Source organism: Mus musculus, chromosome 8 (assembly GCF_000001635.26).
Source record: "Mus musculus strain C57BL/6J chromosome 8, GRCm38.p6 C57BL/6J".
NCBI lineage: Eukaryota > Metazoa > Chordata > Mammalia > Rodentia > Muridae > Mus > Mus musculus.
The window spans coordinates 78797166-78821354 of record NC_000074.6 but is presented as its reverse complement, the minus strand read 5'-3'; the positions used below and the strand labels follow the sequence as shown (position 1 = coordinate 78821354).

The following is a 24189-nucleotide window of genomic DNA, read 5'->3' as shown; positions in this document are numbered from 1 at the left end:
AGATCACTTCTAGCTCTTGGTTGGTTGTTTTGCTTTCGTATTCTATTTTCTGGCAAAAGAGAGAATATCAGAATATCGGACCTTTACTTCAAGCCCTGGCTGGGTGCCGACGGTACCATTAAACAAACCCGGTCTTGGAAGCCAGCTCACTAACGCGTTCTGACTGTTTTTGATCCCCGCGGGTCGCCATAGGCAAGGAGGACGCTGATTGGGTGAGATGGGAAAGCCGCTGCCGGGGGCGGTTTCGGTTTTCGGCGCGCGCGTCCGCGGAAGCCCGGCCTGTGAGCGTTCTGGATCCGGCTGCAAGGTGAGCCCGCGGCCTGGGAGGAATGAATGGGTGCGGGCAGGCACTCCGGGTGGGAGCGGCTGGCGTAGGCCGCGGATGGTCCGGGCTGGCGGGGAGCGGCTCGAGCCGGGCCTGCGTCCCAGGAGATGCTCGCTGGTCTGGGCCACGCGGGCTCGCGGTGCCGGGCGCGCTCCCGTGGCGCGCGCGCTTCGCGCCGATTGGGGTGAGCGCCCAGGGTTACGGTGGCGCGCGACTTCGGCGCCCTCCTCCACCCGCGAGCCCTGCGCGACGGAAAGTAAATACAGACGAGCGGAGGAAATGGTCCTTGCTGACGGCCTCGGCACACCAACTCCCTTTCTCTTGTGTGGGCCTGTTTCTGTTTCAGCTAAGACCACCAAGTTTTTTAACCACACACCAGTATTTAGTTTTATACTTACATTAAAATGAGACAAGTTGTGATTTTAAAATTCATTGATCTCGTTTGGGCCCCCTGTTTTATTGTGTGGATCTCATAAATTATTCAGCTGTTTCCCAGGCTGACGTCTTTGGGTGTGAGTTTTTTGCTTCATTTTCGCATCCCGAACGATATCGTGATGCCTTAACTTCTATTCCTCAAATTTTCAATTACTAGCATAGATGGTTCTTGCACATTGCGAGACTGGTTTTTCTTAAAGTGTTAGTAATTTATTTGGCTCTTCAAAACCGTGAAAGGGCCTACTGTGGTTCTAAAGTAGCAAAGCACAGCCTCACTTTGGAATTACTATTGGGAGTTTGAACTTGCAGGCTGTGACTGTGTGTGTGTGTGTGAGAGAGAGAGAGAGAGAGAGAGAGAGAGAGAGAGAGAGATAGAGAGACAGACAGACAGACAGACAGACAGAGACAGACAGAGAGACAGACTGACTGACTGACTGCACATGTTAATCAGATGCTGGAACAGGAAGAGACAGCCAGTACCCATCTAGCCTAACTTCCTTATTTTGCAGATGAGCCTGGGGCCGTGACAGGTGAAATGGTGATGAGTTACGCAAGCTGCACAGATAATTAAGTAGCAGAGATTAGAACTCAGGTTTCCTGCCTCCCAAGTGAGTACCCCTAACGACTGCAGCAGCTCTTCTCTCACTGAAGGGTGGCCTACTAGATAATAGAACTTCTTTAAAGAAAGTTTTGTTTTGTTTTTAACTCCCTGGCTTATTTTCTACTTTTGGATTGAGGGACTGGAAAATAGAAAAGTTACATTTTTGTGTTCAGCACTAGAAATTTATTTATTTTTTTGAAGGTCAACCCTTTCAAGACTTTGACGATTGCTTCCAGCTTCCCCGTGTTGGGATCAGATACTTCTGATAAGTGCTACTGTTATCCCTCCCAGTACCGAAAAGTGCATGGACGTTCAGGTTTCCTCTGTGTTTACATATAAACTGTGCAGTCTTCCTGTGCCCTTCACATCATCTCTAGATTACTCACAACGTGCCATTTAATGTCACTGGTTGCAGTAGAGTATTGCTTAGGGAGTACAGCAAGGGGAAAGTCTGTGTCTGGGTAGCAGAGAGACCGCTGGACAAGTAATTACAGCTTCATTTTACCAGGTGAGGCAAGGTTGGCTGGATCCGTAAACACTTTAAACCCACAGACACAGAGGGGCTTGCCTACTCAGCATCTGGTTCTCACGCCAAGGCTCGCCTTTCCTAAAATCCCGTGGTGTTTAAGCCAGAAAACCGAGAGAGAGGGAACGAGGTGGTGGCTAGGGCTCCCTGGCAGCATTTCTGTCAGCTGACGTGTTGAACCACTCCCACCACTCAGTCCTTCGTTGTAGAGTGCTGTCCTCTGAGCCAGCAGTTCCCACCCCAAGGTCACAGCCCCTTTGGGGGTGTCTGGCGACCCTTCCTCGGGAATTGCATGTGCATATCAGAGATTTACATTACAAATCATAACAGTAGCAATAAAATTAACCTTATGGTTGGGCTCACTATACCATGAGGAACTGTGTTAAGGGCTCACACATTAGGGAGGTTGAGAACCACTGCTGTACACTGTAGAGTCTTGAGGGACATCCCTGACCTCTGTAAACTAGATCCTAGTTACCACTCTCCTGTAGTGACAGTACAGACTGTAGACATTTTCAAATGTCCCCAGGGTGAGGCACAAAAGTCACCTCTGGTTGAGAGCAGCTTGCTTTTAGGAGTTAGCCTAAGTAACCCAATTGTCAGGGCACTCATGGCCAAACCTGGACACCTCGCAAGGGTGACCTCTGACATCATATGCACGCTGGAGCAGCTGCTTCTGCCCCGCCCCACTACATAAGACAAACGAGAAAAACATGCAGTAAGAAGCAAACACTGAGTAAGTGTCAGAAATCTGTATGTGACCAGGCTTCTTCCTAGGCTTGGCTCTGACCACCAAGCATTTCTGTTTTCCTTTCTTTTAGTATTTAATGGTTGTTAGAAAAGAATTGCAGGCTCGTAGCTGTTGAAGTGCGTGCATGATGCTTTAGTAGCCATGCCTGTTTAGTAGCTATGGTTGTAGACGGGTAAGGGAGGGATTGGACTTTCTGATACCATCTTTGAATGCCTCTTCCACACACAGTCTGTTCAGGTGCCAAGACTACTAGAGAAGTGAGATTTTTCTTGTCCTCTTGAATTTTTAAAGTCTCTTTGGAGACTGAGTCTAACATGGCTAATATATATCACTGGGTGAATACAGTTTGATACACACACTGCATGTGCCCTTCCCTTTACTTCATTGTTTAACTATGAAAAAAGTTGCTGTAGAGCAAATATTCTCTTACTAGACCTCTTAGTGGCTTCTCTCAGGAAATAGAGTGCCATGACCATGCACTTATGAAAATAGGTTACTTACACGGGCCTGCATAGGAGGCAGGAGAGGGTGATGCTGCAGCCGTAGACATGAGTGTATCTAATTTTGAAGGAAGAACTTTTGCCAAGGTGACCCTGGCAGAAGGAACTCTTTTTCTTGTGTTTATGGTTCAAGAGTCTTATCTCTTGCTTCAGAAATTGTCAGAACTATTCCTTCTGCCTTATCCAATTTAAAAGATGAAAACTTAAAATTACTTGAGCCAAGTGATGGAAAAAATTGTGGTGTCAAGACCAATTTACTTGTACAAAATGGATTTATGGGCAAGTCATTAAGTAACAGGGTGTACCAAGGAAGCCTAATGAAGACTAATGCAAAGGGTCTGGCTTCCTGTGTGATGAATAAATCGAGTTTGAGTCAACCATACTTGTTCCATATAACTTCAAAAGCATCCTTTCAAACCACCGAGCAGAAAGTACGCTAGAGAACAAATGAGGGGTTTGCGTCCAGCTCCTCCTCTCATGTGGCCTGAAGTCTTCTGAGCAAAGCGCCTATCTTCCTATACAGTGTAGATTGTGGACACACAGGGAAGCAGGAGTCCAGAGCTATTGCTGTGGCTCTGCCACCTAAATAGGAAGCAGAACCAAGAAGATTGCTGCGTAGGGTTTTCCTGTGCCCTCCTACCATGGTATCCAGCTAGCTAATATCGGATAATTGACCCTGGGGAGGCTAACCCAGAAATCTTGGTCTCTCACCCAGGGGCGAAAGTGGCCCTGCACTCCTACAGCCACCTGTCTCCTTTTGCAGGGTAGATTGTACTTTCAAAGCCAGAGACTCAGTGCCCTTGCTAAATAAGGCTGGTGGCCTATGTCCAACTTGGCTCAAGGGTTCAGAAACCCTCCTCTGATGTGCCATGTCTGGGCTCAGTCTTGTCTTGGTAGCCCTCTGTACATAATTCCATCCCAGTCATGCAGCCTTTGTGAGATATGTCGATACTGGTGTGTTTCTCTCTCTGGAGAGGAAGTGCCAGGGACCCAAACCACGTCTTCCCTGCAATGGAGGCTTAGTAAGCCCTCCATGAAGTGTGAATTGCCCTCGGAAGAGGTGGATGTTAACTGAAATAAAGACCAAGCTTAACAGAGAGAAGGGTACAGACAGTTAACAGTTTTAAAGCACTGAGTACTGTCAAGCCTAGTTTATAGGTTTTTTTTCACCACTTTTTTCGTCCTAAAGCATAAATGGTATAGGTAGAGGTGAAATTAATAATCCCTACATTTTGAGGTCGAAGGATGTTGCATTCCCTGGAACTGAAGTTACAAGCAGTTGTGTGTCACCTGGGTAAGTTCTGGGAATCAAACCTGGGTCCTCTGTAAGAGAAGTCCATATCAACCACTGAGCAATCTCTCTGATTCAATTGTAGACTTTTTAGTGTAGAGAAATGCACAATCAATCCACATGTGGTCAGTATGTGTGTACATATGTTATAACATATAGTTTCAAAGGCCAATGTGTTTGCATTCATCTTTTAACCTTGTTTAAGTATCTGAACAACACTGTAAGTAGAGTCTGCATCTGCTTACCCTGACTTTTCTCTATGGAATAGGACACTACAGGGACTTACCTTTAAATAAGTTTCCCTTTCTTCCCCCAGTTAACATGCAGTATTAAGCTGAAAAAATTTCCTACATTTACTATGAACTTTGTTTTCAAAAACATGGATTTTACTTAGAATATGAGAGTGTGTGCCTGGGGTTAGCGGTATGTGTGTATACATTCCATTTGGAGGCCAGGGGTTGACTTTAATGGGCTCTACAAAGCTCCTCACGTGACCTCTCAGGGAAGCTGGAGCTCAGTGTTTTGGCTAGGCGAGGCTAGTTAGCAAGTCCCCTGGGGCCTCCTGTTGGTGCCCCTAGTGCCAGAGTTACAGGTGTGTCTCCGGGCACCTACCTTCTAATGGTCCTGTGGAGCCAAACCCAGGGTCTCACACTGAAACAATAGGCCCTTACCCACCAAACCAGCTTTCCTCTCATACTAGGTTTTGTTTTGGGGTTTGATTTTTAATGCAAAATAGATGCTCTTTGTATTTCTGATTGTACATGAAGGAACTGGAGTCGTGGGATTTAGCCTCTGGTTGGACTCGAGAGGACTCTGGGCCTTCAAGGTTAATAGTGTCTGTAGCAGTGTTTAGCTGTAGAACAAGCAGCATGTGTACACAATACGGATGTGTGGCTTAGAGGTGAGCAGAAGATTTGTTTATACTAAACTCATGAAAAAGTACTGAACCTGTCACAGTAGTTACCATTTTCTCTATAAACTCAAAACAACATAAATAAAATTGTTGTGTAGCCAGTGGCAGTTGTAATTTCAGCTCTTAATTAAGATTGCAGAGCTAAGACATGAACTGGCAGCTCAGTGGAAACATTGACATTTGCTGAGCAAAATAATCAGTTGATGAATTTCTTTCTTTAATCTTTGAAGGCTTGCGGGTATCAGCTGTGAATGGCCCAGGATTACCTGAGTACTTGGCTTCTTGGGTAAAGAGAATTGTTTTCCTTAGATTATTGTCCCTTTGATTTGTTCATGCCTCCTAAGAGAGTGCTTAACTTCTGGAGTCTCTGTTCCTAAGGTAAAACTCTGGCATGTATCCTTACGTTGCCTTGCACAGTCTGTACCTTTACACTTTTGTTGAACTGATGAAAAATCTGCCGCATGGCATTCCAGCTTCACCAAGTGGCTAAGCCTGCATGCATGGGACTGGGGAGCAGCTTCGCAGCACCGAGTGGGCCGGGCGGACACTGGGGGGAAGTCAGCAGTACTATCTATAGAGAAAGTGTAGTTTTATTGAAAACAAAAATGTAGAATTGGAGGAGCAGTGAGTGTTTAAAATAATATGTCTATACCAGCTTTTAAGTCTCATGCTACATAAGAGGTCACTGAACTTCACTGAAACAAAAACCAGTTTCTAGTCTCTATAATTTTTGCTTGAGTGACTAGTATTTTTCTTTATTTACTGAATATTTTTGAGAGGTAGCTATTGCACAAGTAAAGTTTGTAAGATATGATGGCCAACTTTGATATTCCTGGTCCAGTAAATTTGGGTATGCAATTCTGTTCTGTGTTTGACTCTTAGAAATGAATTTTCAAGACTTTTCCCCTTGTTACTTAGAGCACTCCTGCCATAATTGTAACTGAACAATTCAAAATCTAACTTAACTCTCTGGCTTTGAGTGGGTGTTTAGCTACCTGTAAACTGAGGATAAAGCAGTACCTGCTAGGGCTAGGGAGGTGGCTGCCAGAAAAGGGTTTGCTGAGTAAGCATAAAGACCTCAGGTCCCGGACCTGCACCCTTGTGAAAAGCCTGGTATGACAGCATGCCTGTCTTAACTAGGGTGTCATTGCTGTGAGGAGACACCATGACCAAGGCGACTCTTATCAAAGAAAACATTTAATTAGAACTGGCTTCTAGTTTCTGAGGTTTAGTCCATTATCATCATGGCAGGAAGCATGGCAGCATCCAGGCAGATATAGTGATGGAGGAGCTGAGAGTTTTTCATCTTGTTCTGCAGATAGCCAGGAATTCACACAAGAATTTAAGACCTCAGCCCCCCTCAGCCCCCCCCCCCCCAGTGACACACTTCCTCTAACAAGGCCGCACCTCCTAATAGTACCACTTGCTTTGGCCAAGCATTCAAACACGTGAGTCTATGGGGTCATCCCTAGTCAAGCCGTCAAGGGCCCTATAACTCTAGCACTGGAGATCAGAGACAGACAGACAGACGAGGGCGGGCGCTGGAGGGCTCCTTGCCCACCCAGTCTAGCCAAACCAGTAAGCTTTTGGTTCAGTGGAAAACCCTGAATCTAATAGAAGAGAAAGTGGGGGAAAGCCTCGAACACGTGAGCACAGGGGAGACATTCCTGAACAGAACACCAATGGCTTGTGCTCTAAGATCAACAGTCGACAAATGGGACCTCATAAAATTGCAAAGCAATAGGACAAAACAGCAACCACAGATTGGGAAAAGATCTTTACCAACCCTACATCCGATAGAGGGCTAATAACCAATATATACAAAGAACTCAAGAAGTTAGACTCCAGAGAACCAAATAACCCTATTTAAAAATGGGGAACAGAGCTAAACACAGAATTCTCAACTGAGGAGGTCCCGGGGACTGGACCACCAACCAAAGAGTACACATGGAGGAACCCATGGCTCCAGCCTCATATGTGGCAGAGGATGGCCTTGTTGGACATCAGTGGGGGGGGGGGGGGCGGCTCTTGGGCCTGAAGGTGTTTGATACTCCAGTGTAGGGGCATGCCAGGACAGGGAAGACAAGAGTGTGTGGGTGGGGGAGCACCCTCATAGAGGCAGGGGAGGGAGGAGATAGGGGGCTTCTGAAAGGGAGACCTGGAAAAGGGAAGACATTTGAAATGTAAATAAAGAAATATCCAGTAAGGAAAACAAAGAACAACAAAAAAAGAAAAACCCTGTCTCCAAACAATTGGGTGGATAGAGACGGAGGAAGACTCAGCATCAGCCTCTGGCTGCCACATTCGTGTGTAAGTGGCACTTTTGCACACACCAATAACTGCCTCATTGTAGTGAAGTTTAAGTGAATCCATACAGTGAAGGACTTAGGTACAGTATGTCTATATCACTTTTTAGGTTTCAATTAGGATTTTCCAGAGAAATGTTTAGATGTCAGTTGTTGATGAGTGGGCCTGCTTTGTTGGTTCGAAGTTGAATTAACTTAAATATTCTGTCATATTTTTGTTTCACAACAATTTGCTACAAGTTATTTAATGTTTCTATTCTGTTTTTATCAGTAAAGTGGGCATGTTACGCCTTCTCCCAGCGCCCTAACATGTGGCATTTATAGATGTCAGTACAGTTGTTAGCAGAGAACAAGTGTTCATTAACTGAGCCTTGGTGGTGGCAGCTGTAAGGGTGTCGTGTGTGACACATTAGGACAGGTGGTTAGGAATCCCTGCTCTGTAAACAGCTCTGAGGCTGTGCCCTGACCTGCTGGGGCTGGGGAGATGCGTGTGAGACACAGGTCCTCGAGTCCTTTCATGCTTCATTCCTTACAGATATGTTAAAGGCCCAAGAGTTTTGTTTTGCTTTTTGGTGAATAATTAACTTTAGTGTGTACATGTATTACTCTTTCCCGTTTCTAATCAGGGTTGTTAAACATGAGCCTGCGGAAGCAAACCCCTAGCGACTTCTTAAAGCAGATCATCGGACGGCCAGTTGTGGTGAAATTAAATTCTGGCGTGGATTATCGAGGTAGGATTTTCATGTTTGATCGTAACTGGTATAACCAAAATAAGAAAATGTGACTAACCTCTTAAATGTGCTCAACAGACCAGAAACATTGTTCATTGACAGGTTTTTGTTTGTTTTTTGTTTGTTAGTTGGTTTTTTTAATCTTCTGCCTCTGAGGCGGTTCGGGTTGTTGTTGTTATTTGCAGTTCCTCTTATAGTAAAATGCCTGCCTGTGGTGTGCTTTTGACTTGCAGTGTTTGTGAATTCTGTCTCCTGTCTGTCCTGAGGTCAGGTCTGCCTGAGTTCCCGGAAAGTAGCTAGGGAGTCATCAGCAACTCCGCTGTGCAGAGCTGGGACGAGAGGACACCTGGGTTCGGCAGCATTTGTTTTGGCAGAAGAGTTCACAGTTGGCAAGCTTTTATTTAGCCAGAATCATTTCACAGTGTGACCTTCACAGCCACGTAATGAAGTCGCCAAAGATGCTTTTCTGTTCCTGTAGAGAATCCTTTTTAAGGCGCTCTGGGTGCTGTCTTGTGATCCCAGCACTGGGGAAGAGACAGGAAGAGTCAGAGTTTGAGGATAATTTCAGCTATCTCTGATTTTGAGGCAAGCCTGGACTCAATATGACCCTATCTCAAAACAAAAACAACCAACCTGAAAGGAAATGAAGAATACTGAAGACAAGGCAGAGGCCATCGGAGGTGGACATAGTGTCATATGGTTGGAGCTGCATCTCAGCAACTCATAAGTAGTTCTGGGAAATGATAGCAGATTCTGTTTAAAATAATGACATGCCTACTCTTCTCAAATTGAGATGTGCTAAGCTGCTTAGGCTGTCTCACAGCGAGATGACTGATTCAGCAGAGTTGTGTGGCTATCTCGGTCTCTTCTCTAAAGTTCTTTAAACTTTTCCTTTCCCCACACATTGACATGTGTGCTAAGCACTTTAATACGTTGTCACTTTGTTCTCTATAAACTCTGAGATTTTGTGGTTGTTCTCACTAGGAAGTGAGGAGCTAGCACTTACTGAAGCTTGACTGGAAACCGGTGTTAAGAAATTGCTGACTCAGCAGATAAGAGCACTGGCTGCTCTTGCAGAGGACCCAGATTCAGTTCCCACCACCCACGAGGCATCTCACAACCGTCTCTAACTCCAGTTCCAAGGGATCCGATGCCTCTTCTGACCTCTGGAGGCAGAAGACAATGCACATGCAGGGGAGACACTCGCACATATAAAATGAAAATAAATATTTAGTAACCCACTAAGTTCTAGCACAGGGTATAGTAGTTCTAGTAGGAGGGTTCCACCCCCAGCACTGCCAAAAGGTAAGGGGCTAGAGAAATGGCTCTGCAGTTAGGAGTGCATAATGCTCTCCAAGAGGACCTGGATTCTATTCCTGGTGCTCACATTGGCAGCTCCCAACCTCCTGGAACTCCAGCTCCAACCTCTGGCCTCTGAGGACACCTATACTCGTGTGCATGTACCTACACCCATACACACCATAACAAGTAAAATGAAATCTTTAAAAACATAGAGGGGGAAATCACTTTGTTTTTGTCTTAGTTTTTTGACGTAAATAGCCTGTTGCCAATATTTTGTGTATGTTTGGTTACTTGCTTTTGAGTCAGGGTCGTCCTATGATAGCCAGCTATCTTCAAGCCCTTTTTCTTTCTGCTTGTTCCCTCCCAGTCTCAACTCACAAACAGTGAATAATAGTGATGTTACATTTTGAATGACCCTGTTGTCTAATTCCATATCATGCAGTGCAAGTTTCCTACTCGTCTCTGAATATGCTTTCAGTGTAGCATAGCAGAGAAGAAGCAAACTGGGAGACTGTCTTAAGCTTTCTTTGGCTAGGAAGTTATTGTTCTTGATAGTTGACAGTCCAGTCTGATTCTTTGAAAGTTTATCCCTTCTCATAGAATTCTGTTCGGTTAATGTCTTGTGCTCAGATTACACACACAGAGATTTGAAAAGAAACCTCTGTCTAGAGGATAATGGGGGCAGAGCAGAGAGCCAGGAGCATATTAATGAAGTTAAGATCTTAAATGGGACTATTGACTTAGTTAATTGAATTGAATCTGTGGTGTGTTTTTATTCTCTTTTAAAATATCAGTTTTGCTTAGAGATGAGAATTAGAAGCTTACTAGCTTCATCTTTTGAAAAAAATCTTCTGGTCAGATTTTAGAAATTTATGCCATCTTAACACGAGTAAAAATCCACCCGAGCTGTTTTCCTTGAAAGCTCCCTGGCATGTTTGTAGCCGTTTTTCTCTATTAGTTTTGATTTTAAAAATAGTCCAACTCTGACAAAACAGAATGCAGTGTGTTGTAATGCAATATGTTGCTCTCTGTTCCCAAGCTGCTCCTCGCTGAGAGCCACAGCTCTGAGATGGTCTCTCAGGAGCACCTGCTGTCTATTATCTTAACAGATTGTGGAGACTTCCTCTTCACCCTGGGTCCATTCATCTGCTGCAGTAGATGTTGTGAAAGACTGAGACAAACTGCCAGATCCCTATTTCACCGAGCGAGCGAGTGGCTGAAGTAACAAATGTCACCTCGATGGAGGCTCATTTGTCCCTGCATAGTTGCCATGTCTGTCCCGGGCTCCCATAGAAGGGCATTTTGGTTGGAATATTCTAATGCTTATACTTTTGTGAAGGCTTTCAAAGTTGCTGTGGTGAGCACACGTCCCAGGAGGGAGTGACAGTTGGCTGCCTGTCTTGTGGTGGATGCACAGCTCCTCTCATGCTCTGCCCGCCCAGCCTTCATTCACAGGGGCACCGAGGAAAGGCAGGCGCCTTTTGTGTTTAAGTCTATTGAGTTTTGTTTACAGTGTGAATTTTTATATTATGTGTCTGAAGGCTAATGAATAAAGTGATTGTCAGTTCTAAGATATAGCCTGTAATTTTGAATTCTGTCTTACTTTTCTCCAGGGGTCCTGGCCTGCCTGGATGGCTACATGAATATAGCCCTGGAACAGACAGAGGAGTATGTAAATGGACAGCTGAAGAATAAGTACGGAGATGCGTTCATCCGAGGAAACAATGGTAAGAGCTTCCCTTCCATTGAGTGTTCAGAATAGGCCGTTCCTGCGTGTAATAGGGAGCTGCGGGGCGTCTAAGTGTTAAGGTTCTCTTTACTTTTGCTTGTTTGTTGTACTTATATTTTAGGTCTTTAGTATAAACCAGGTCTGTTTGTGAGTGGGAAGAGGATTTTCCATGGAGGTTGGAACTAGAAATTCTCTTTCTCAGTTGCTGAGGGGTATTGGTATACTAAGCAGGCCCATTAGACCAGGGACCCAGAGGGTGTGCGGCACACAACCACATACTGTACTCTCGCAGTGCTGTCTGGGAGTGGAAGCCATCCTGTGCCACAAAACGCCCTTGACATTTAGCCTGTCCTTTGTCCTTTTTCTGTTCAAGATTTAGGTGCCTTTTGTGGAGCTTTGTACCTTTCCGTGTGTCAGAAGTAGGACAGAAGGCGTGGCTCTCAAGTTCTCTTCTTAAAAGCCTTAAAAGTTAGGTCTCGTTAGGAATTAAATATCCTGACTTTTGTAGACATACCTTGCTTGCAGTTCAGTAGAATTTCTTCTATTTCATGTTATTCTTACTTGCCCTCCTCCTTTTGCTTGGAAATATTATGCTCTTAAGTAGCCCCCATAGCAGGAGCCATTCCTACACTGACATCCACCTAGCCTGTCTGGTTTCCCAGGCAGTGGCTTTCCTCCTATTCTGATGGCTCCTACACTTTACTGCCATCCTCAGTAACAGGTGTCATTATTCCTACTACTTGTAGTTGGGTCTTAAAGAGGATCCTAGTTCACTTGATTGAAGTCTGTGCTGGACTCTTTGAGGAAACATCTACTGTTCACTTTGAACAAGCTTGTTCGTATCTGAAGATGTGTGGGATGGGAGAGGGAGGGTACACCTTAGGTGACAGCCTGACCAGAGCCCCTTTTGTCCTATCTCTGTGCAGCACACATTCCACTGTGCTAAGAATGACTGGCGAAAATACATGTTGGATGACACCAAAGGTTTATACTAATCTCAGAATAAGGACTTTGCTTTCTTAAAAATGTTTTCTCATTTTTTTCCTCCTATGGAAATTATCAGAGTAAACCAATTTACAGAGTAAACTGGGGAGATAAACGAAAATAATGCCATTTCTTTCTTTTACATTTTTTTCATGTGTATGAGTGTTTGTCTGCATGTCTGTAAGTACATCATATGCGTGCCTGGTAGTTGAGGAGGCCACACAAGGTCACTGGACTCCCTGGAACTAGATTTACAGTTGGTTGTGAACTGCTTTGTAGGAATTGGGGACCCAGCCCTGTTGCTCCGTAACATCTGCAAGTTACATCTGCTCTTAAGTGATGGGCGTCGTCTCTCCAGACACATGTGCTAGTCATTCTGAATGTGACACCTAACCTAACAGATCTGGCTGATTCGCCCTTTTCAAAACTTGTGATATAGCTATTTACAAATCATTCTTACATTTTAGGCACTTTCACTTTTCTAATTCCCAGTCATAATTTGTAAAGTCAGTAACATGCATAGATAAGACTAGTTATAATCAGGTAAGATGTCCAAGCCCGGTCTAGACGCAAAGCTTGTTTTATAGAGACCTTCATTGCATGGTAGAAACAGTCTTTTAAAGTGTTCGAGGTGTAGGCCAGGACCCATGAATGCCTTTAAAACTGAACCGATGCTGTGCCCCTCGAGTGACTGCTCGTTCTCTTGTCTTTCCAGTGCTGTACATAAGTACACAGAAGAGGCGGATGTGAAGACACCAGGAGGCAGTGCTCTTCAGAGATGGATAGATGAAGTGGTTTTGGTTCTCTTACCATCTTAGTTGGCCTGTTTTCATGGTGGCTGGTGGGGGTTTGTTTGTTTGTTTGTTTAATTGACATTGGAATAAGATAGAGGTATTGCATTACAGATCGACTCTTAAGTTTTTCACATTTATGTCTCAGTCTTTATCATTTCTGCCTGTACAGAATGCTAAAACTAAAACAGTTTGTTTCTCCAGGATTATTTTACCTAAGATTCCTGCCCTGTCATTCCATTGGTTGATTACGTATTCAGCTGACTAAGTGGTACATCCCGGAACCTGTGATCAAGCATTCTGGAGGCATCCTTTGTCTCTTTCTCTACTCACCATCCGTACCATTTAAAGCAGGTAGATAGAAAGTCATATGGTTTCAGCCTTGGGCTATAAAGGGACAAGAGGTCAGAAAATCAGCTGTTTATTTAGTCACCTAGTTAGTGGTGGTATCTCCACAAAGGAGTGCAACTGTAGAGTCAGGAATTGGAAAGGTCAGCCACGTGAGGTGAGACACTGCCTGGAAGCCTCCTGTGCAGTTAGACTCTTCATGTTAACTTGCTCCCTGTTGAGAGTGTTGGTGCAATGGCTGGTTACGCCAGCCAGGGGAGGAGCTCTACTGTTCCTGAGAAACTGGCTGTGGCTGAGGTGGTGCAAGCCCAGAGTGCTTAGACTCAGTTTCCAGGCACTGAGCTTCGGCTGCGAAAGTTTCTCCTGCTTTTTGCTTTAGCAAGTGGCCTTGGGGAAAGGGTTGTATTCTTGGCCTTCAGGTCACGTGACTCCCGCTGAGCGGGCTTGTGCTGTCTGTGGACTGTGTGTGGGTGCTTTGGTTGCATGGACGCTAGGGCTTTCCTTACCCTCCTTCAATCTAAACAGATCCCTGTCTCGGGAGGTCGGACAGTTTTAGAGCAATTGCCCGGCTGGAGGAAGTGGAGGCAGATGGACAGCTAAGGAGGGAGGGTGTGCTTTCTGGAGAGGTGTATATATGGCATTTGTCTAATTTAAATAGTAATCAGAAACAATTAATAACTCAGGAAAGAGAGGAGTAAGGTTTGATGGTGTGCACACTGAAAATAAAACACTTTATCCTAAGCTTCAGTAATTCATCACTTCCTGACAGGGGCTTGCAAAGGCACCAGTGTGTAAGTACAAATCACCAATTTGCTCTTTTATAAATGGCTTCTTTAAAGGAGAAAATGGATGTCTCTCGGAGTGGAGCACACATGTTCTCATTTGTTTTTTAGAGTGTGTGAGGCCGCCAGGTTACTGCATCCCTTCATTCATCCCCTCAGCTGCCCTGAAAGCAGCCCTGCTGTTATCTCCAGCAGTCTGTAACATCCCGGCTCTGCTCATTTCTTCCCTGACCTCCCCTCCAGCCTGCAGGTCTTTATTTCCCTCTTGCCATTTCTAGCTTAATAGCGCTACTGCAGAATATTGTTTTCATCCATGGAACCGCTTTTAATCAAGATGGACTTTGGGAAATGCTACCATTTTTATGGTAATAACCATATTATGCATCTGGACCAGCACATGTTGTCCCCTGTGCATACCTTCTTGTGATAGAATTCTGAAACAAATTGTAAATGGTAAAATTACTTTTTTTTTAACTGTAGTCTCCTCGTGGTCTGTGAATGGTTTTCAGTTGGATGGTAGCAAAGACAATTGTTGTAGGGTGAAAATTTTTCACTTGAGTAAATACATTTTCCGTGTCCCTATGCCCCCAACCACAGTTGCCACCATCTTTCTCTTGGGCCGTGACAAAACAGAATGTCTAGCAGGAAACAGAACTTGTGCTTGCTTTCCAGACTATCTGCCTTCATATTTTGTTTTGGTCTGTGAGCTATTCCTTGGCTAATCTTGCAGACTGAATCAATTCTTACTTCAAAAGTGTTTATCCCAAACAGAGCTGTAGACGAGTACAAATACAGATGGCGGCCATGTGGTCTGAACCATGTTCCCCCTCAGCCTGCAGACAGGGTTCACATCTTGAGCATCATGTTTGAGGCCATATGTAATGCATGCGAGGAGTTCCTAATGATGTGACAGATAGTAACAAATGCTTAAGGGATTTCCTCAAGGTTGGAAACAGCAGCATCGACTTAAGTGTGAGCCGCATCACCCTGGAGGCTACAGTCAGCTTCATTAGAAACAAGCACTGTGGGAAAACTGTCTTTGATATTCACAGTGCCTCTTGGATGACAGCATTCCAGGCCAAGGAGCCAGTCTGTCCCTCAGTGCAGATTAGCATACATGCCCGTCTTTACAGTGACTTTTGGTTTAAGAGAAAATGGTGTATTGGCTTGTTCCTCTTGTGGGAAGATCTCAACCTTGGAGTTCTCATAGCCAATCTATGCTTGTCACGTTTTATTTGTTTTTCCTGCCCCAAAACAAATTATTGGTGAAAGAAGCCAACTGCAGTTTTTCCCTCACGACCTTCAAGCGGCTGTGCTCCACAGCAGCTACCTGTTCTAATCAGCTGGCTTCTGAGAGTACACGGCTAGGTGTGCTCTGATCTGAATAATGTCCAGCAGGGGGTTTTATCCCAGGAGCTGCTGCCGTGTCTACTGTAGTTGGCCAAGCAGTTATGAGTGTTTCCATTGATCAACCATTTGTGATTCCACAAAGTCTTGCCTAAAGGACAGGGTGGACAGTATGCACCTCTTATGTAATAGGGCAAGAGACAGCCTCAAGTGATGCTTGCTTATTGTCTTAGTTGTTACTGCTGTGAACAGACACCACGACCAAGGCAACTCTTATAAGGACCACATTTAACTGGGGCCGGCTTACAGGTTCAGAGATTCAGTTCATTATCATCAAGGCAGGAACATGGCAGCATCCAGGCAGGCATGGTGCAGGAGGAGCTGAGAGATCTACATCTTCATCTGCAGGCCACTAGGAGAAGACTGGCTTCCAGGCAGCTAGGACAAGCTAAAGCCCACGCCTCAGCGACACATGTCCAAAGAAGTGCCACTCTCTGGGCCAAAATTCAAGCCACCACACTTACTTTCTTGAAAAGTTAGAGGAGCTAACTAGGGAGGGGAGTTGGAAGAAATGATGTTGATGATCAGCGCCCACTGAATGGCAGCTGTGGACAGGATCTATGTGGTACCCTAAATGAATAAGTGAGATACTACCCCCTGTGCACGATAGGAAGTCACTTGCAAGTCTGGCTATTTATAGGAGAAAGTACCTGACACTGTCTTTTTAGATGGGACAGGATTTTAAAATAGTTCATAAATGCATTTGATGTCTCAGCTATGTTCATACCTTAAAATTTCAGATAAACTTGGAACTGGAAAACCTTGAAATCTGATCTTTCCCATCTATGCATTGTTCATGGGTCTGTTGGTTTCCTGTTTTTACACATTTTTATCTATCCAACAAAAGCCAGATTTTCTGACTTAGCTAAATTCTCATGCTATCTTTGCCCTCACACCATTACACACCAGTTTGAATGCTATCATCTGAAGTATTGAAGGATTTATTTTCTTGGTAGTAGTTTAAGGTCTGTAGCAGACAGAAATGTAAACATATTTTAGAACTTTATAAAATCATCCAACATTTGAACAATTGAAATAGAGAAGTTTTCAAGGCCTACTTTGCAAAACTGGTCAAGTCCACGTGGGCTCTGTTTATTCTAAGCCTTCTAGTAGAAATGATCCTGGTCACATACACACACAAACTGGTTAAAGGAGGACTCGGTTTGTGAAAGCCTGCGTAAAATAATTTCAGAGAAGCGGGTTTATTACCACAAACTGCATATGTTAGTCCAAACACTATTCAGTGTTTCTGTCCGAAGCCCTATTGGAATTACAACAAAAAGGAAAAGCTAAGAATTTGTTGTGTACTACTGAGTAAATGGCCAGACAGAACAGTCCCCCTCCTGAGTGGTGTCTTAGAGGCAGTCTCCAAATCCTAAAGGTTTAAAACCAGTAACTCTGATGTTACAGGAGCCTATAGGTAAAGCTCTACTGTGGACACGCGGGAGAGTATTAAGAATTATTCCGTAGCCGGGCAGTGGTGGTGCACACCTTTAATCCCAGCACTTGGGAGGCAGAGGCAGGCGGATTTCAGAGTTCAAGTCTGGTCTACAGAGTGAGTTCCATGACAACCAGGGCTACACAGAGAAACCCTGTCTCGAAAAACCAAAAAAATAGAAGAAGAAGGAGGAAGAGGAGGAGGAGGAGGAGGAGGAGGGAAGAAGAAGGAAGAAGAAAGAAGAAGAAAAGACTCCTTCCCTAGCTTTTGTGTTTTTGCTTCGACTTGATGCCACTCACTTCTGATTCATATTAGCCAAGCAAGTTGCATGGCCATGATTTAAGTTTTTTCCAGTAAAATAAAATCCTTTCATGGACATAGAAAACCAAAAATCCTGGCAGAGATTGGTTAAACTTTGTGTCAATCATGCTTCTCCATAGAGACAGAGGGTGATGTGTATGCAAAGAGAGGCATGTGAAGGAACTGACGACACTCCTGCACTGGCAGGGTAGCCCTGCTGCAGAAGAGCTGCAGTTTGACCTGGAGGTAGCCCGTCTGTTAAACCCCTTCCTCTAAGGTCAGTCTTATTATTAAAACCTTCAGCTGGTCGGATGAGGCCCAGCGGCGAGGTGAAGATAAGGTGGTACACTACTTAGTTCAATCTTTTTACTAAAGTATTAATCTCATTTAGAAAATACTTACACAGACAGGGTAGTGTTTGACCGCATCTATGGTTACTGTAGTCCAACCCATTTATCACAAAGTCAGCCATGCGTTAACTAGCCTTTGCATTATCGATGTCCTTAACAGCCCTCTGTGAAGTGTATAGAAGCAGAGTGCAGTGAGATTTTTTTATTGCATTGAAAAGGGAATTTTTTAAGACTGAGTTCACAAGACCCGTGTCCCTAATGTCTTATTCAGTTAATCAGACCAAAGACAAATAGTGGCGACTCTATCATGACTTCAGAAGCTGGGTCTGTCTGGGTAGATTGTTTCATGCCAGGTTGACTTGTAGAATTCCCAGCTAATATATTTCTAGATTTCAGTGGAAATATTGAAAGTGATAACAGCAAAGCCAATATATCTTCTACCCACACTGTAGGTGGATGACAATGGAGCTTTTAGTCTGCATCACAGCACGTCTTGTTAAATGTTTCAAAGCTATGGGTTGTGCAACATCAGAACAGTCTAGGCATTAGGGTTATGTGGCGTGCTTTTTAGTGCATCCAAAACCCCTTTACCTCGAGGATGAATGTGCAGACTCATTCAAAACGGTGCAGTTATTAGGACTGGACTGGCAGTTTGCTTGTTTCCTTCTGACCGTGAGATCTTTGGTGGCGTCTGCTTCAGACCCACTTGTTATGGGGATTTTGATTTCTTTAAAAACACTGAAATATAAGACTCTGGTTTTGGTTTAATCCCAGGTGTAGGATACGGGGCTGCTTCAGATTGTCCTCATGCTCTAGCCAGCAGCAGATAGTTTCTGCAATTGCATGGCATTTAGAATTCTGGGGATTTTTGCAAATAAGTGCTAGGGCCTTGAGAGGTGTGGTGGGTTGTTGGTTGTTGGCTGGTCGCTGTTGGTTGTTGCTTGAGGTTTGATTAGTTGTGCACAAAGAAGAAATTAGATGTCCTGACAGTGAAGATCAAACTTGCTCCAAGCAACTCATATTCTAATCAGGAGGAAATAGTCTATCAATAATGCCACCCTGTTTCCTTTCTATCCTTTGTTCTCTCCTATCTAGTGTTAGGGGCTTGGAAGGGTGGAGAAGAGTGGAGAAGAGTGGAGAAACGAAGAACCCCACAGAGAGCGAGAGTCGAGCTACACCCACTCACCATTCCTCCCGAGCTACACCCACTCACCATTCCTCCCGAGCTACACCCACTCACCATTCCTCCCGAGCTACACCCACTCACCATTCCTCCCGAGCTACACCCACTCACCATTCCTCCCGAGCTACACCCACTCACCATTCCTCCCGAGCTACACCCATTCACCATTCCTCCCGAGCTACACCCACTCACCGTTCCTCCCGAGCTACACCTATTCACCATTCCTCCCGAGCTACACCCACTCACCATTCCTCCCGAGCTACACCCATTCACCATTCCTCCCGAGCTACACCCACTCACCGTTCCTCCCGAGCTACACCTATTCATTCCTCCAGCACTGGCATTGGTGCAGGTGCTTGCAAGGGGGGTTTTCCAGCATCTCAGAGGAGCAACCCGGACACCAACGCCTCTACACATACATACCCTCTGGTGTCCTTAGCAAAACTAATCCTGGTCACTAAATAAAAGTCTTTTTTCAGATGAAGACACTTGAGGCACAGAGGTTAAGTTGACAGGGTCACCTGGGGAGTCCCTGCAGTCAGAAAAACCACACTTGAGTGCTGGGTTGCTTCATTTCTGTCAATAAATCAGTTTTTCTTCCCTCCTATTCATGGAACAGGAAAAAAGTCCCAGGATGTACATGTAGGCTACTGTCTTCCACATCCAGAAATGCTACAGTGATTCATTACTGAAGTGTAACAGGGAAGAACATAGGTGGTCAGTAGGCTTTACACACTAGGCTTTTACACACTAGGCCAAAGTAGAAACCTGCCCCCTTGGCTTGTGTCAATAGACAACATTTGTAGAGACTTAGTTTTTGAATTATCTACCTTTTAAAGTTTGTTCGTCTCTAAAATCTTCCTGGTTCTAGTTACTACTCAACAGTCTCCACAGCAGAGGGTGTGCGTGCGTCATCAGCCTTCCCAGGACACTGCAGAACGGAGTCCGACTGTGGCCCTGCCCCCTTCCTCCTAAGCTCAGTACCAGCTCCATTTGTACATTACACACTTGCACTCAGGTGTGTAAGGGCAACTGGAGTGGTTAGGTGCCTTGTCTAAATCTTAAATGGCCACCAAAGGCTACGTGAGAAAGGCTTGGTCACCAGCTTGCTAGTGGAAGATATTGGGACTTTTTAGTAGGAGGTGGAGCCTAGCAAGTTTTAAGTCATTAGGACGTGATTTTGAAGGTTATATTAGAATTACTCCCCTTCCCCTTGTTTTTCTTTGCTTTTTGGCCACCACAAGGTGAGTATCATTGCATACTCACATGGTCCCTGCTATGGTGTTTTGCCTCACCACAAGCCAAAGCAATAGAACCACCTGATCATGGACAGGAAAAGCTGAGAAAAAAATAAGGCATCTTTGCTAAGTTGATTTTCTCAAGTGCTTTGTCATTGTGACAAAAGGCTGACTCATACATCTTGTCCTGTGACCTCTTTACCCAGCGCCCCGACTCTTTGCCATAATGCCTATGCTGTGTGTGCTCTTATACCCCTGACAGCACCTTTCCAGTTGTTCTGCATTCATCTTCAACCAGGCCAGTTTGTGTGTTTCATCTTATTTTTTTTCCCATTTTTTATTAGGTATTTAGCTCATTTACATTTCCAATGCTATACCAAAAGTCCCCCATACCCACCCACCCCCACTCCCCTACCCACCCACTCCCCCTTTTTGGCCCTGGCGTTCCCCTGTACTGGGGCATATAAAGTTTGCAAGTCCAATGGGCCTCTCTTTCCAGTGATGGCCGACTAGGCCATCTTTTGATACATATGCAGCTAGAGTCAAGAGCTCCGGGGTACTGGTTAGTTCATAATGTTGTTCCACCTTGGGTTTTAGTTACAGTTTCTCTTTTGATCTCATATTTTTCAACACAACACTTAAGAAACATTTAAAATAGAAAAATTTTCTTTGAAACTGATCATTTTGTAAACTCAGGAAAATTCCATGATGTCAAGAGGTGTAAACAGCCCTGATCCAGTGACTACTAGCTTCTGTGTGAGAAGAAAGGGTGAAACATGTATTTGGAGAAATACTTAAGGGCTGGAGGTGCAGCTCAGTTGGCTTGGTGCTAGCAGCATGGCTTTGATCCCAGGAACAACACACACACACACACACACACACACACACACACACACACACACACACACACACACCAGTAAGAGGTCAGGGGACTCTTCTCCCCAATTAAGCTGTGCTTTTCTAATCAAACATGTTCTGTCTCTTCAGAGAAGTGGAATTAGTTTAAGCCAGTAGGAAACCAACTAAAATGATCAAGTTAGAAGATGCAAGCTCTGTCCTTATTAAAAACCAGTGCAGACATCAATAGGAGTCCTGTTCCTGCCAGCCGTTTCTTTAGGGAAACCCATGTCCTCCCCTTCCCCCCTCCCCTGTTTTGTGGAAGAGCCCAGATGACCAGCTCTTACAGCACACTGTAGTCCCCATTCCTCTCACCCACACCTCCTGAATCACATTTCATTCTCTAGGTTGCCTCTGTGTGACTATCATTTCTATTTGTTACTTCAATACTAAGGATTGAGCCCAGGGTCTTGCATATGCCAGGCAATATGTAGTGGCCAAGCTATACCCCCAGCCTGTGTTTTTGTATTATTTTTATCATGTTAGCCATTCCTCGAGCTTCCTATGAGGGTAAGGATATGTTCCCACACCATAGAGTGTTACTGAGTGGTACCTTGTGGGAGACCCGGGTGCTTTAAGGAATGACTGGAAAGTGTTTCCCGTCAGGCATGAGTATGCGAGAGTTTAGAGCACACTGCTGAGATAACAGAAGAAACACCAAGGGGATGGCATGGTCATCAGTGAATGCTGTAGTTCAGTGCAGGACGTGTTCCCCAGGGGCTCATCCATGTCAACTCTTGGCCCTAGCTCTTTGAAAAGGTTGTAGAACCTTTAGGAGGTAGAGGCCTGCCTGGAGGAAGGTTCCTGGGGCCAGGCCTTGGAAGTCATGGTAATCAGTCTCTGCTTCCTGAGTGAGGCTGCTACAAACCTCAGACCATGCCGGTGAAGGCCAGCTCCTAGGTTCTCATACCTAGAACCTAACCTTTCAGACTGAGTTCAGTGGAACCCGTCCTTTGGGTGCCTTATCACTGATCAGAAACGCACCATACAAGAGCAAGTGACAGGAACTGTGGAGAGAAAGTAACGGCCATCTTGCCATGCTGACCAGAATAAAGAACATGGAACGTTACAGCCAGGCACATGCTACGGCAGCTCTGTGGAAACAGGTGTCAGATGGCTCAACATCCGCAGGTCTGTGAGGACTCAGCCTGTACACAACCTGGAAAGAGAAAGAAAACCTTCAGAGAGATGTTTTGGTTGCTTTGTAAGTGTTTTGAAGTATACATGTTCAATTTGGTTAATTTGCGCAAGAGCCTAATATGCCTCTTACTGTCCTACGAGTGAGGAGACACTAACTTGCTCCATATCCCGTCAGGGCAGGGAACAGGGCAGAAGGTCACTCACTGTCTGCCTTCAGGGACAGTAAGCCACATGAGTAAGTCAAGGCCATCTGCAACTCAGTGCTGAGGCCTTCAGAACCTGGACAGCAGAGGCAGCAGGGTAAAGGCTAGGATTGTGTTTTATTTCTTCAAAACATTCCTAGGTGAGAAACAATGCACTAATTGCAGGCTTCTCTAGGTTAACTCCTGGTTAACACACAAAACAACCTACAGGTGGCACAGAAGTTGGGAGCCTGTGAGTGAGTGGGGGGTGGGGAGAGATGTGGGCAACCTTTGTGTTTAGATTGTATGTAGAGAAAGGAAGTGATAGGCCAGTCACAAAACAAGGTTAAAATCTTGAAATTGGCTTTGGGGTGGGGGTTGGATGGCTGAGTCATGCTTTTGTTTGTTTTAAGGTAGCAGTTTGGGTTTTGTTGGGTTTTGTTTAAGACTAGCCCCGGCTGGCCTAGAACTCAATATGTAGACCAAGCTGACCTTGAACACACAGAGATCCATGTGGCCTTGCTTCTTTAGTATTGGATCAGAGGTGTGTGCCACTATGCCGGGCTAACACTCTGCTTTCAGACAGGTCCTGACCACAGAACATTTTCACTGCTAAGTATCTAGAGCATTAAAGTAGAAGGCTAGTCTAATGTGGCATTACTGTTGTCCCCCAGTCAGCACCTTCCTGGTCATTCTCCTGGGCCAGCCTCTGGCACTGAGTGCATCATTTCATCTCCAGAGCCTACTGACTCATGGCATAATCATGGTCTCTGTTAATCCTTAAACACCGAACAGTTTCTCGGCTCAGTGCAGAAAACCACAATGGAGTAGTTGTTAGCGTGACCAGAAGACTGGTACCTGCTCTCAAAAGAAGCAGCCGTGTGATAGCAGGCTTTCAGTGTGCTGCTGCCGTTCGTGACCATTGCACCGTCACTCTCTTCACCAGCTCCTCAGTAAAGGAACGAAGGATTCTCCACATGATGGGGAACAGGCAAGCACAGAGGGCTGGGAAGAACAGTGAAGAGAAGCGTGTTCGTGCTCCCCGAGTTCCACTCCCAGCACTCACGGTAGACAGCTCACAGCTGCCTGTAACTCTAGCGTCAGGGAAGCCGGTGCCCTCCCTCGGGCCTCTGCAGGACCGGCATTCACATTCACAACCCCACACGCAGATACACATAGTTAAAAATAAGCAAATCTTTTCAAAAGAGAGGCCAGAATAACGGTTTTTCTTGAAGCTCGGGAGAAGCACAACTGCTACCTGCTGCTGTTGAATGGAATTCTTGGCGTGGAGGCCCAAGCAGTCTCGCACACTTGTTTTCTAGTCTGGAGTATGCTGTGCTGTAGTACAGCGTGAGAAATGCAATCAACTTAGTAGGCAAGAGTCTACACTAAAAAGATTAAATAGAAAAAAAAATCCCTGTTCAAATGGAGGAATTTTTAGTGTTTTTGTGTTAGGCTCATGTTTCAGATGGTGGTTGAAAACTTGAGAGCCGCTGTGTGCTTCTCCGTTGCTTCCTTAATAGGCACTGTGGCAAAGAAGCCTAGGGATGTCTGTTCTGTCTGTTCCGTCCACCTCCCAGGAAGCTCTGCTTTTAATGTTAAACTCCCACTTGTCCCATTGTAGCCTGAATGGATTGGTCATGCCTCAACCCTGACACATGCTGGATGTGTGATCATTGCTCAAGTCAACGTGCATCCTTTTTAAAACTTTTTTATTTTATGTGTATGAATGTTTGTCT

General features: G+C 45.0%; 1 protein-coding gene across 3 annotated transcripts; it reads left to right on the top strand.

Annotated features, from left to right (window-relative positions):
• The first annotated feature begins 202 nt into the window (after positions 1-202).
• Lsm6 (LSM6 homolog, U6 small nuclear RNA and mRNA degradation associated) lies at positions 203-16487 on the top strand. Of its 3 annotated transcripts, NM_001191004.1 has the most exons (5): positions 203-307; positions 1270-1368; positions 8275-8379; positions 11295-11408; positions 13110-16487. In NM_001191004.1, exons 3-5 carry the CDS (start codon positions 8286-8288, stop codon positions 13142-13144), a joined length of 243 nt encoding a protein of 80 aa, NP_001177933.1. In that variant the 5' UTR covers positions 203-307; positions 1270-1368; positions 8275-8285; the 3' UTR covers positions 13145-16487. The 3 variants fall into 3 exon arrangements, with proteins under 3 accessions (NP_001177933.1, NP_084421.1, XP_030099715.1); NM_030145.3 differs by lacking the exon at positions 1270-1368; XM_030243855.1 differs by lacking the exons at positions 203-307; positions 1270-1368 and adding an exon at positions 5573-5720 and having other exon boundaries at positions 13110-14794.
• The last annotated feature ends 7702 nt before the right edge of the window (positions 16488-24189 follow it).

What these genes read in the sequence shown, in the direction of transcription:
- Lsm6 (NM_030145.3), top strand. Translation starts at nt 8,286, where the DNA reads ATGAGCCTGCGGAAGCAAACCCCTAGCGACTTCTTAAAGCAGATCATC. An exon ending in TTCTGGCGTGGATTATCGAG is followed by an intron (nt 8,380 to 11,294) that starts GTAGGATTTTCA and finishes ACTTTTCTCCAG; the next exon opens with GGGTCCTGGCCTGCCTGGAT. An exon ending in GTTCATCCGAGGAAACAATG is followed by an intron (nt 11,409 to 13,109) that starts GTAAGAGCTTCC and finishes TTGTCTTTCCAG; the next exon opens with TGCTGTACATAAGTACACAG.